Source organism: Aulonocara stuartgranti (assembly GCF_965226115.1).
Source record: "Aulonocara stuartgranti genome assembly, chromosome: 6".
Classification (NCBI taxonomy): domain Eukaryota; kingdom Metazoa; phylum Chordata; class Actinopteri; order Cichliformes; family Cichlidae; genus Aulonocara; species Aulonocara stuartgranti.
In genome coordinates this window covers 1,544,346-1,557,500 of record NC_138944.1, presented here as the reverse complement: position 1 = coordinate 1,557,500, position 13,155 = coordinate 1,544,346, and the positions used below count along the sequence as shown (strand labels likewise).

The 13,155-nt window shown below is 42.4% G+C and overlaps 1 protein-coding gene across 5 annotated transcripts in view; it reads left to right on the top strand.

The window, feature by feature from the left end:
* The window catches only part of LOC309707954 (NLR family CARD domain-containing protein 3-like), a 25,602-nt gene extending 18,180 nt beyond the window's left edge, over positions 1 to 7,422 (top strand). For 3 of the 5 annotated variants that reach the window (XM_082535571.1, XM_082535573.1, XM_082535572.1), the window contains 3 exons: positions 1,031 to 1,204; positions 4,864 to 4,910; positions 5,052 to 7,422. In XM_082535571.1, the coding sequence (XP_082391697.1) occupies positions 1,031 to 1,204; positions 4,864 to 4,910; positions 5,052 to 5,590 (760 nt within the window). In that variant the 3' untranslated portion in view covers positions 5,591 to 7,422. Of the gene's footprint in view, positions 1 to 1,030; positions 1,205 to 1,287; positions 2,071 to 4,863; positions 4,911 to 5,051 lie in introns of those variants that run through there. The other 2 variants (XM_082535575.1, XM_082535574.1) reach the window with 2 other exon arrangements.
* Positions 7,423 to 13,155: the final 5,733 nt, after the last annotated feature.

The window sequence follows — 13,155 nt, the reverse complement described above, 5'->3', positions numbered from 1 at the left end:
GACTGCTGTTGGTTGAAAAGAGAGGTAAAAAAAACTTCAGTGGTGTGGAAACATTATGGGTTTAAGTATATTTTGTGTTCATATTACATATGAACACAAAATATATGTTTATAAAGACAATGTCCAAATTATATGTTTAGGTGTGTATTATTTTCATTAATGTGCAGTGAAAGGTTTAATAATACCGCAGCTCCACATTTAGATATAATAGTTCAGGAAACTAGAAATGCCACTCTCACTAAAATTCTATTAGAATGATTCAGGTTTGTGAGAATTTTGAAAGAAAGGATAATCTCATTAATTGAGTGTTTCCTTCCCTCTATCGCCAAAGCACTTGTTAATATGTTTATTGGCGACTGTCAAACCTTTGAGTCACCGAGCAGCTGAATAGGTGAATAATGTTAACATGCTCTCGTTAAAATGTAAGTCAAAGTTCCTCTTTAAAACTCCATTATGTGTTATCAAAATCCTTAAAGTTCATCGAAAAACAACAGCGATCAAAACATTCCAGGCTTGAGCGATCAGCAAAAGTCGACTTTGCCCATCACCCACTCATTCAAAAAAAATTCCCCCGGGAGGCGAACAGGTGCTATAGTAATCACTACTACTATTACCAACACCACGTGACCCAAAGCTACGCCTATCCACAACATTCAGGCCCCTAATTATTACATCCTTACAGTAATAATTACACATCCGACATACACGACATACACTACATCACATCAGAGACACCCAGTGAGACAACATAACATACTCAAAAGTCCACCAAAGTAATTTTCTTTTAGACAGCTTTTAGACATCATCTTTCTGGAACAGACCAGGTGGTAATCACGGGTTGGACTTGAGGAGGAGGAGGTGGTTTGGCGTTAAGGTTTCCAAATCATTTGGATTGGTGGATTCCAGCATAATGGGTCTGCCTGGAAGTCCATCTTGAACTGCTGGAATGGGTGTAAATGGATAGATGTTATTGTATCTGACAAACAGAAAATCATTGTTCACAGATGGATTGTTGTTTGTGTGTCTGCAGTGTGTCAGGCTGTCTGATCACAGAGGAAGGCTGTACGTCTCTGGCCTCAGCTCTGAGCTCCAACCCTTCTCATCTGAGAGAGCTGGACCTGTGCTACAATCATCCAGGGGACTCAGGAATGAAGCTGCTGTCGGCTGGACTGAAGGATCCACGTTGGAGACTGAACACTCTCAGGTATGGAGAGAATATCTGGTAGAGGAGGAAGAGCTGGAGACATTTCCTCTGTCCTTCACTCACTTCCTGTTTGTTTCATGCAGATGTGGCATGAACAATTATGCGTGAGGTCTCCAGGGAGAACTTCCCCAGGAACAATCTGTAGATATCTCAGTATTTTTAACAGTGCAGATTGGATTTCTTTCTTTCTTTTAATTGTATACACAGACCACAGACATATTTATCCTAGATTAAAACATCCACCAGAAGAAGGAAGAGGAAAGGAAATGAAAAAAATATTAGCCTACCTTTGTCAAAAGAAAAAATAAGACCTTATAAAATTATTATTTTATAATCATGGCTGTGGTAGAAGCTGACAACTACAGGGAGATGTTTTTGGTACATTTAAAGTAAAGCAGATGTGCACAAATGTTTTTAAGTATTTCAGTGCTTTTCATAGACAAATGTCACAATGTGCTTTGAAAAGCAAACACACTATAAAGTAATGGAACAGAAAACAATGGAAGAAATACATTTAGAGACGATGTAACAAACTTGTTATCATAAGATGGTTTATGTGTATTTATGTTCAGTTTTTAACCACTTTTGAATTCTTTATTTTGTCTTTTAACTTACAGTTACTTTTCACAATGAATTCACAATGTAAATCGAATTGACTATCAAACTAAAAAGCATGTCACACAGCTTGAGTGTCTGTTTGCTGTTCATTGTATACACTCTCTGCTGCTGTGTTTGTTCTGTGTGTGGATGCTGCACTGACTCAAATTTCAGAAGTCATGTACAGTCGTGGCCAAAAGTTTTGAAAATGACATAAATATTAGTTTTCACAAAGTTTGCTGCTTCAGTGTTTTTAGATCTTTGTGACAGTTGTTTCTGTGATGTATCAAAGTACATAGGCTTTTATTGACAATTACATAAAGTTTATACAAAGAGTGTGTATTTGCAGTGCCGGTGATTCTATTTCAAGACCTCTGTCAATCAGCTTCTGGCCCAAGTCCTGACTGATGGCTCCCCATTCTTTCATAATAAATGTTTGGAGTTTGTCAGAATTAGTTGGGTTTTGTTTGTCCACCTGCTTCTTGAGGACTGACTACAAGTTTTCAATTGGATTAAGCTCTGGGGAGTTTCCTGGCCATGGATCCAAATGTCAATGTTTTGTTCCTGAAGCCACTTAGTTATGACTTTGGCCTTATAGCATGGTGCCCCATCATGCTGAACAAGGCATTGTTTGTCACCAAACTGTTCGTGTATGGTTAGAAGAATTTGTGTCGGTGGATGTTTTGGTACTATTCTTTATTCATGGCTGTGTTTTTCAGCAAAATCGTAAGTGAGACCACTCACTGAAAAGCAGCTCCACCCATGAACGTTCTCAGGATGCTTTGCTGTTCGCGTGAGACAGGACTGATGGTAGTGCTCACCTTTTCTTCTCTGGACAATCCTTTTTCCCAGATGCCCCAAACCATCAGAGAAAATGACTTTACCCCTCAGCAGTCCACTCGCTGTACTTTTTTGCAGAACATCAGTCTGTCCCTCGTACTTTTGGGGGCGAGGGGAGAAGTGGTTTCTTTGCTGCTGTTCCTGATACCAGGCCATCCTCCAAAAGTCTTCACCTCACTGTGGATGCAGTGTTAACCATGATTAACCACAATGATTTCAAACCTCACCCAGTAGCGGTTTTAGATACGGGCGACACGGGCGGTTGCCCGGGGCGGCATCGTGGTGGGGGGCGGCATCACGGGCATCGGCAAAAAAAAAAAAATGCTCATACTCATGCTGCCCTGACGTCATGCCAGCGCACATCGGGAATGGCATAGGCAGCGATTGGTTTTCTATCGCCCATTTGCTGGGAGTAAGGGCGCCCTCCGTTTGCGAGGTGCGCCTGCTGCTTGCGGCACAGGGAGGAGAGGGCGGGGCGGTGGGGGATTCTCTGACCAGCTGGAGCAGCATCTAATAACCAACTAACAAAATAAAAAAAAATAAAAACAAACCAACAAACACGAAAACACCAGACATCATGATACAGACTTGTATTTTGCACCGATGTTTTTTTCGAAATTCTATACGCGAAAAGTGAGCACGAGAGCCCTCGGTGCGCCTGCGCGCTGCTGAAGTCAAAGTAAACTTTATTGTCATCTCTGCTACAGACAGTCCAGCATATAGAGAGACGAGACGACGAGGCTCCAGTTACAGCAGTGCAAGTAAACAAACAATATATATAAGAAGAGTAAGAAAATAAATCTACACTTTAGGACTCGGGGGTAAAGGATCAATAACAATTTAAAATTTACAGTTTGATGATTTAAAGTCTCACACAACCCGTTGAAAGGGGCGGGGCCTGCTGCTTCCAAATAGAGCACATTTCATTCATAATGTTTTAAATCCAAGCCCATCATGTATTCATGATTTGAATCCTGGGTTGTCTTAAATCTCAGAAATACACCTTAGACAAAGTGAATCTGTGAACTAAGGTGTAGGTTTATTAGGTTATGTTGTGGTGATCCTCGGGTTGGGGGATGGGTGTTCATACTGGAGTGCAAAATTAAAACCAATGGAAGATGGACAAGAAAAGTTCAAAGCCATCAGGTCCTCAGTTTAGAAAAAAGAGAAAAGAGGAGGAGAAATGAGCAACAGATGCAGGTAAGCAGATGTGTCACTGGATAATGGCAGGTCATCCTGAAACAATCAGAATCAGAATACTTTATTAATCCCTAAGGAAATAATGTGGGTTACAGTTGCTCCAAGAAGAAATGGTAAAAAATAGCAACCGTAACAGACTAAACTCCAAACATTATGTTACAGATTTTAATATTAATTAGTCATTGTCAATTGTTGATTTGTCCTGTTCTCGTTGTATGACGAATTATGATGGCTGTTTGGTAGCCGTTTGCATACTATGCACACTCTCTCTCTCTTCATATGTGTGTGTGTTTTTCTCTGGTGAAATTCAGTATGGTTCCGACAACAGTTTTATGTTAATGTACAATCCTTAATATGTTTTGTGTGTGTGTGTGTGTGTGTGTGTGTGTGTGTGTGTGTGTGTTGTTGGGGGGTGCGCCAAAGGGAGTGTTCGCCCAGGGCACCAAACAGGCTAGGACCGCCACTGACCTCACCCACATTTTAACAATTCCATTGCGCTATTCTAACTTGATCAGCATAACATAATGATCTCCAGCCTTGTGCTCGTCAACATTCTCACCTGTGTTAATAAGAGGATCTCAGCAGGTCCTATTATGGCAGTGATGGAAAGCAGTGGAATTGTGGGTTTTTTTCTAGGGGGGGGTTAGTTTACATGGCGAAGAGGGACTTTGAAATTCATCTGATCACTCTTTCTCACTCTCAAAACTTTTGTACACCACTGAACAGTAACCACACTGACACAAAGAGATGGAAAACAGCTGGCAGCAAAGGCAGAGAGGTGTCTTTTCCAGCTAAGCAGAAGAGGAATATAAAGATAATGAAGGTCACAGTTTGAATCAGTCACATTTCAGTCAATACAGTGGTGCACTGACAGATCCAGGATCAGTCCAAATCATCAGCAGTGTATTTGTGAAAATGTTGGACTGTTCCTTTATCAGTGTCTATCAGTCTGTGTATGAGAGCCATGTAATGTCCATGTGTGCATGCTGACTGTGCTGCTCTGACCCCCCTCCTCCTTTCAGGGTGGAGCCTGCTGGAGAACAATGGTTGACACCAGGTCTGAGGAAGTGTAAGTGTGTTTTTAAAGGGATTCATGAAAACAAAGCAGCACACATTCACATCTCTGATGTCAGGAGTCATCAAAGTGTCAATCAATGAACAGATGATGGATCAATAACTACAGCTGGATTGTGTTTGTTCTCTCCATCAGATTCCTGTCAACTCACAATCGACACAAACACAGTGAACACAAAGCTCCAACTGTCTGACAACAACAGGAAGGTGACACATGTGGAGGAGGTTCAGTCGTATCCTGATCATCCAGACAGATTTGATGTTTATCATCAGCTGCTGTGCACAAATGGTCTGACTGGTCGCTGTTACTGGGAGGTCGAGTGGAGAGGATGTGTTCATATATCAGTGAGTTACAGAAGAATCAGAAGGAAAGGAAACAGTAAAGACTGCGTGTTCGGATGGAATCCTCAGTCCTGGACTCTGAGCTGCTCTGATGATGGTCCTCAGTCTCTCAGGCACAATAACAGAACAACATTTATCTCCTCCTCCTCCTCCTCCTCCTCCTCTGTCTCTAACAGAGTAGCAGTGTATGTGGACTGTCCTGCTGGAACTCTGTCCTTCTACAGAGTCTCCTCTGACACTCTGATCCACCTCCACACCTTCAACACCACATTCACTCAAACTCTTTATCCTGGGTTTTGGTTCTATCCTGGTTCCTCAGTGTCCCTGTGCTGAGTGGAGTGTAAAGAGTGTCGTCCTGTTAGAGAAACACTCTGACTGTTGGATAGATAGTTCAGTCTGTACATGTCTGTCTCTTTCACGCAGAAACACGTTTTCAGATTCATGGATTCAATCAGTTGATGTTTTAAACTCTTCTAAATGATTGTAAACTTCTTCCTCTTCAGTCCTTTAAAGATGGAAGCTCCCATTATTCCAGGATCCACATGTTGTTTTTCTGTCTTTTTCCACTCAAAGCTTCACAGTGAATATCAGTATGTTGTGTTTCTCTGAAGCTCTGTTGTTCATCTCTTCATCTGAGCTATCACCCTCCCCTTGCTGTTCAACTGAGAACAAGGCACAATTTGCAATTGCATTAATCCAGGGTTCATTTCTCTCTCAACCGGAAGAATGGAAAGAGATGACGAGGAAGACCCAAAATAACATGGAGGTAGGGCTGGGCCATATTATACCGTTCACGGTAATACCGGTATAATGTTAGGCAACGATAGGAAAATGAAATATCGCGATAGAATATGAGTAAAACGCGCATGCGCAGTGCCTTTGTTTTCATACGCACATGGCCGATTGTTGAGTGAAACAGATGAACCAGAATTGGTTTGTAAAAATGGTGCAACTTCAGTGATGTGGAACTGGTTTGGTGTTTGTCCGTCAGATACACGACAAAGCACATTTTTTTGCAGAACATACAAGCGGCCGTCGTTATTGTCATATTTGTCGGATTAAGATGCTCTTAAATCTGGAAGTAATCTGGGTCCTAAACTCCGTATACTTCAGGTCAAACGAACACTGCAGCATCACTGAGAGTTAAAAACTGTCTAAATTCTTTCATCTTTAATAAAACGATCAGCATTGCTGCTTTACCAGGTGTAACTATGAAGTTTAACTTCCAGGCATCCATGAAAACAAAATGTATTACATTTAACGGAGTTAGAAGTTAGCAGGAAGCTAGCGGAAGTTAGCTCGCTAGTTTCGCTAGTTACCTAAGCATGATATAGCATGTTCTGACTGAGAGATTTCTGAAAAAAATCAAACGTACAGCTCTGCTATCACTTCCAACATAAATGAAGACAGGAAACTAAACAGCAGTGACGTTTGTAGGGTTACTGAAGTTGGGCTAGCTGGTATATATTGATGTGCTACGTGATCGCTAGCGACACAGCTATGTTAGCATAACATAAACAGTGAAGCTGGAGGACGAACACTAACACTTTTCCACCTATAAAAGTTAACGTTAAGGTTCCTGATAGTTAAAGACAAATGCAATCGCATGGCAGGATGCTGTAAACGGACCAAACTTCAGTCAGGAGAACAACTGAGATAATCCATCCACAATACGAGGTTAGTCATTAATATACTGCAACAACATGGGAATAGAGCAGCTGCCAGAGAATTCAACATTAATGAATCAATGGTACAGAAGTGGAGGAAGCAAGAAGAATGAGTTTAATAAAGTTTGATTTATCTGACTGCTTTGTTTCGCTTAATGTGCCTTATAATCCCGTGCACCTTATGGTCCGAAAAATACGTACTGCACACTGCAGTTTAATGTTGCAAAGCACCTCTTTTTAACTTCAGTGGATATTATACATGGTTATGCTCAGGATATGTCAGCCCATTTCTACTGGAAATGCCTTTTGGTTAAACTTTCAGCAAGGAATTTGCATTTGCACTGTTACATTTTTATAAAGCTTTAATGTACATAAAAACCAGCTTCTTGTTTAAGTGAAAATAAATGGAAGGTTGTCTTTTTGCGCTAGTAATGTTGTGGAGTTGTATTTTGTCTCGCATCAATTATATCGTCAGTTATATCGTTATCGCAAATTTTCAAATATATATCGTGATAAATATTTTTGGCCATATCGCCCTGCTCTACATGGAGGAGGACTTTCCTTGAAGTCCTTATCCTCCCTCGCTGGTGTCAGACACCAGCGAGGGAGACCCAGCAACACGCTCAGACACAAACTGGTTCATCACAAAGACAAAACTCCAAAACACAGTCTTAACAATGTGGTGTATGCTGTACAGTGCAGCGAGGAATGCCCAGACCTCTACATTGGAGAGACCAAACAGCCACTTCACAAGCGCATGGTACAACATAGAAGAGCCACCTCCACAGGACAAGACTCAGCAGTCCATCTGCATCTAAAGGTCAAAGGTCACTCTTTCGAGGATGCCAATGTTCACATTTTGGACAGAGAGGACAGATGGTTTGAAAGAGGAGTGAAAGAAGCATCTATGTCCACTGTGAGCGACCATCTTTGAACAGAGGCGGTGGTTTACGACACCAACTCTCTGCCATCTATAATCCAGTTTTGAGATCCCTTCCCAGACGCCTTAACACCCACTCACATCCTGGGCCATCTGACCTCAGGAATTCGCATGATAAGGTGGGGCCAGGTTTCACAATGAACTCACCCGAAACTCTGGCTGATTGGGACCCACACCCAGTTTCACACCTTGGCTCAGGCGATTAGAGGATCATCAGGGGGTTCTTTGTCCCTCTGTGGGGGGACACTCCCACTAGGTTTATATCTGGGACTCTCCACCATTTGACCTTAGAATTGAAGAAGCTTCTCGGATGAGAGGTGAAACGTCTTCAAGCAACTTAAAGAAGTCCAAACGTTTTTCTTTGCAAGCTCCTTAGACTACGATGACCTGGATGACTGAGAACCTTCACAGTCACTTTCCTTGAAGATTTACGCTCGGTCGAACTGTCATGTGATGAAGCAACAACTGCTGCGATGGACCGGGTTTGATGGCGTCCACTTGTCGCCCAATGCGCCGATCGGCGCGAGAGGATCTAAGTCTAAGTAAGTTAATCCAGTGGTTCCCAAATTTTTTTTGCTAGACCCCCCTTTGTTTTACAAGAAAATCCCCCCTGGCACATCCACAACTACACAGGTATTTTTGAAAACGCAGTTTTTCTATGCATTTAGGCCTTTTGTCCACACATAATCACCGAAAATTGAGATTGTTAAAAACTCCTGCCAGGGTGGAGATTTTTGAAAACCCGTTTTTTGTGTTTTTGTGTGGAAAAGGAATATGGAGTTCGCCACGCAACATCAAAGGTGTGTGCCTTTTTTGACGTCACGCTGTTCGCCTGTAACAGGGTGGCCCTTAGCGGCTGGAAACACAGTGAGATGGACCGAGGCAAGTGTAGTGGAACAAAGTATTTATTTGCTATACAGCTCTCCTTACAACAATTAATTTGTCGAGCTTCTTCACAGCACAAAAAATCCATCCTCTAATGACAACTGGCAGCCTTAAATATGTTCAGCTGTCACAGACTTAACCATTATTCCACTCTCAGGTAAATTCTTAAATCCCAACCTTCCACCACAGTATCCAATATACCAATAAGAATAAATAAATACATTTTCACATTTACATATTAATAAATATTTCACACTTTAATGTTACACCAAACCCAATATTATAAAAACCCAGAAACCCAAGCACAAAAAGATTCACCACACTCTCTTTACCAATGGCCTCTCCCGGAACCTTTAAATGGTGTCTGGACCCCCAGGGAAACATTTGCCCAAACACCTTGAAGAGGACACAGGCAAGAAAGGTGAGTAATCATTATCTTACACTCATTTGCACCACTTTTATCCCTAGATTTCACACACACTTGCATTAGTTTTCCTTACTGGTAAACCTTAATAACTATCTCAATCACCATTCTTCTCTCCTGACAGACAACCACCACATTCCTTGATGAGGAGCAGCTGTGCAGGATCTGAAATAAGGCTACCAAGTGATTTTAAAATTCCCAATAAATAGTCAATAAATATTTAACCTTCTTGTGTGCAAATCCATGCTTAAAGTGCAATGCTAAATAAAGTGCTTGATAAGGTGCTTTTAATAAAGTGAAAGGTGTGCTCTAAAGTGCTATACAGATAATATAAATAAATATAGTAAGGGAGTCCTCTTCCTTACATCGCCACATTATTGTTTACATGAGATGAATTTCTACAATGGCTGATAGAGACAAAATGCTGTTGCTGTTATTCTGACTATCTGCAGATTTTACATTTTTACATATACACACACAGTTACTGTCCCTCCATTTAGAAAGGCAGAGGCGTCAGAGTGAACTTCTACATTTAACACAGATGCTCTTACAACCAGTCCTGATTCCAACATCATCATCAGTGTTGGGTAAGTTACTTTAAATTAATAACTTAGTCACATTACTAGTTATTTCTATCAAAAGTAACTCAGTTACTTCAAGTTACCCGTTACTTTCAAAGTAACTACAGGGAGTGCAGAATTATTAAAACTAAGGTTTTATGGACTGATGAAATGAGAGTGAGTCTTGATGGGCCAGATGGATGGGCCCGTGGCTGGATTGGTAAAGGGCAGAGAGCTCCAGTCCGACTCAGACGCCAGCAAGGTGGAGGTGGAGTACTGGTTTGGGCTGGTATCATCAAAGATGAGCTTGTGGGGCCTTTTCGGGTTGAGGATGGAGTTGAGCTCAACTCCCAGTCCTACTGACAGTTTCTGGAAGACGCCTTCTTCAAGCAGTGGTACAGGAAGAAGTCTGCATCCTTCAAGAAAAACATGATTTCCATGCAGGACAATGCTCCATCACACGCGTCCAAGTACTCCACAGTGTGGCTGGCAAGAAAGGGTATAAAAGAAGAAAAACTAATGACATGGCCTCCTTGTTCACCTGATCTGAACCCCATTGAGAACCTGTGGTCCATCATAAAATGTGAGATTTACAAGGAGGGAAAACAGTACACCTCTCTGAACAGTGTCTGGGAGGCTGTGGTTGCTGCTGCACGCAATGTTGATGGTGAACAGATCAAAACACTGACAGAATCCATGGATGGCAGGCTTTTGAGTGTCCTTGCAAAGAAAGGTGGCTATATTGGTCGCTGATTTGTTTTTGTTTTGTTTTTGAATGTCAGAAATGTATATTTGTGAATGTGGAGATGTTATATTGGTGTCACTGGTAAAAATCAATAATTGAAATGGGTATATATTTGTTTTTTGTTAAGTTGCCTAATAATTATGCACAGTAATAGTCACCTGCACACACAGATATCCCCCTAAAATAGCTAAAACTAAAAACAAACTAAAAACTACTTCCAAAAACAAAAAAAATCGGCCCGGGCATTTTGACTAGAGGCTGGCCGCCATTATAGGAAAAATCATAAAGCCTTTGAATGAAAACAAACACTGTTGTGGCAGTGATGTACACGGTTCTGTTGGTATATATGTATCAATCTATCAATCATATGTTGTAAGCTTCAGATAATTATTTATTAAAAGCGAGACATTTTAAATGAGAATAAGAAAGAAAAGTATTTCCTTGTGCCCCCCTTTCCCTGTTAATGCTCTACCTGCCCCCCGACAAAACTTTGCTAGACCCGCCCCTGCACAGTTACCAGCTGTCAGCTACTTAGAAAAGGATCCTGGTGTTATTTGTCTCTCAGAAACAGTTCATAACTTCCCTTCAACTCATTCATGTTAACTAAAAGGTAAACCTGTTTCTCCATCACAGATCTGATGATTCAGTAAGGACATCTCCTGGTTTCATTTTCATGTTTCCCTCTCACCACATATCCAAACCGACATCATGACCAGCAGCTTTGCAGCTGTGGCTCCAGCCAACATCAGCTGATACTAGAAATTAATATTAAATAAATTCTAACAACAGCTGATCAAGCTTAAACGTGCTGCTGTTGTTTAGCGCAACATCTGCTGGTTTCCTCTTTCTTTCGATAAACAAACAAGAGAGAAAAGCCGATCAGCTGATCATTGATCAGTTTCATGATTGAAGTAGCAACAGGAGACGGAGGGGGGAGTATGAGAGAAGAAGAGGCAGCTGTGCAGCGTAAAGATGCAGAATAAATCCAGCTTTGTGTCTTTTTCATTGTAGCTGAAGTTCGCGACAAACTGTTCTTTTCAGCTCAATACGAAACGCGTAATATTTTCTCTGAATTCGGGACGATTCCGAATTTTTACGGGACGGTTGGCAACTCTACGAACTAACCTTATGAATAAAATAAAGTTCACTATCAGCAACATCATAGCACCCACCCAGCTGTATAGAAACTCCATCATGCTAGCTAGCACACAGTACGAGTTATTGTAACTGACGGTAAAAAGTCAGCACAGCGAAAATAAACTCCACCTAAACTTGGTTTATATCTGACCCAGAGAGACTGCAGGTCATAACTTCTTACCTGAAGTTCAGTTCACCTGACACTCGGACCGGCGGCCGCCTCGGGTCTCTGCTCCTCCTGCCTCCCATTTCCCTCATCCACCTGCTGGCCTCCACCACTTGCTAATGTTACTGAATCTGTGGAAGCTCCGCAACAGCCACCACCAAACAATTGAGTTATTTTTACACATCTGCCAGCATCTGGCCAATCCACCACCTTTCATTGTTTATACTGTTACGGAAAAAAACAAAAAAAACAAACATTCGCACATCAAAACGAAAAATCATCATCGGCCCACCGGGTCCAGCTATGGCTGCATATGTGTTTAGTAGTAATTTGTTTTTGTAGAGGGCTAGCATAGCAACTGTTTTCGAGGGCATTGCCATATTGGAATCCCGACTTCTCTGACGAGGCTAACCAGAACGCCGTTTCCTGGAGTGTGACATTATTCCCAGGTCCGTGTTCCGAGGTAAGTCGAACGCAACACGAATCTAAATCCCAGTAACGATTAATGCCTTCCTGATTTTAGCATAATAACTAGTTACTGTGCTCCATAAAATTATGAACAGAATCAGTAACAAAGGGCAGCCCTGGCGGCGCCCATCACCCACCAAGAACGAGTCCAACTTATTGCCGGCTATGCGGACCAAGCTCTTGCAACGGTCGTATAAGGACTGAATGGCCCGTATCAATGGGCCAGACACCCCATACTTCCGAAGCACCCCCCATAGGACCCCCTGAAGGATACGGTCAAATGCTTTCTCCAAGTCCACAAAACACATGTAGACTGGTTGGGCAAATGCCCATGCGCCCTCGAGTATCCTCGAGAGGATAAAGAGCTGGTCCAGTGTTCCACGACCAGGACAAAAACCACGTTGTTCCTCATGTATCTGAGGTTCGACTAGTGGACGGACTCTCCTCTCCAGCACCCTGGCATAGACTTTCACAGGGAGGCTGAGGAGTGCGATCCCCCTGTAGTTGGAACACACCCTCCGGTCCCCTTTCTTAAAGATAGGAACCACCACCCCGGTCTGCCAGTCCAGGTGTACTGCCCCTGATCGCCACGCAACATTGCAGAGGCGTGTCAACCAAGACAGCCCTACAACATCCAGAGCCTTCAGGATCTCGGGGCGAGCCTCATCCACCCCAGGGGCTCTGCCACCAAGGAGTTGTTTAACTGCCTCAGTGACCTCGCCCCCAGAGACTGGCGGGTCATCCCCTTCGTCATCAGACTCTGCTTCCTCCACGAAAGATGTGCCAGTGGGATTGAGGAGGTCCTCGAAGTATTCCTTCTACCGGCCAACAATTTTCTCTGTCGAAGTCAGCAGCGCTCCAATCGCACTATACACAGTGCAGGTAGAGCACTGCTTTCCCCTCCTG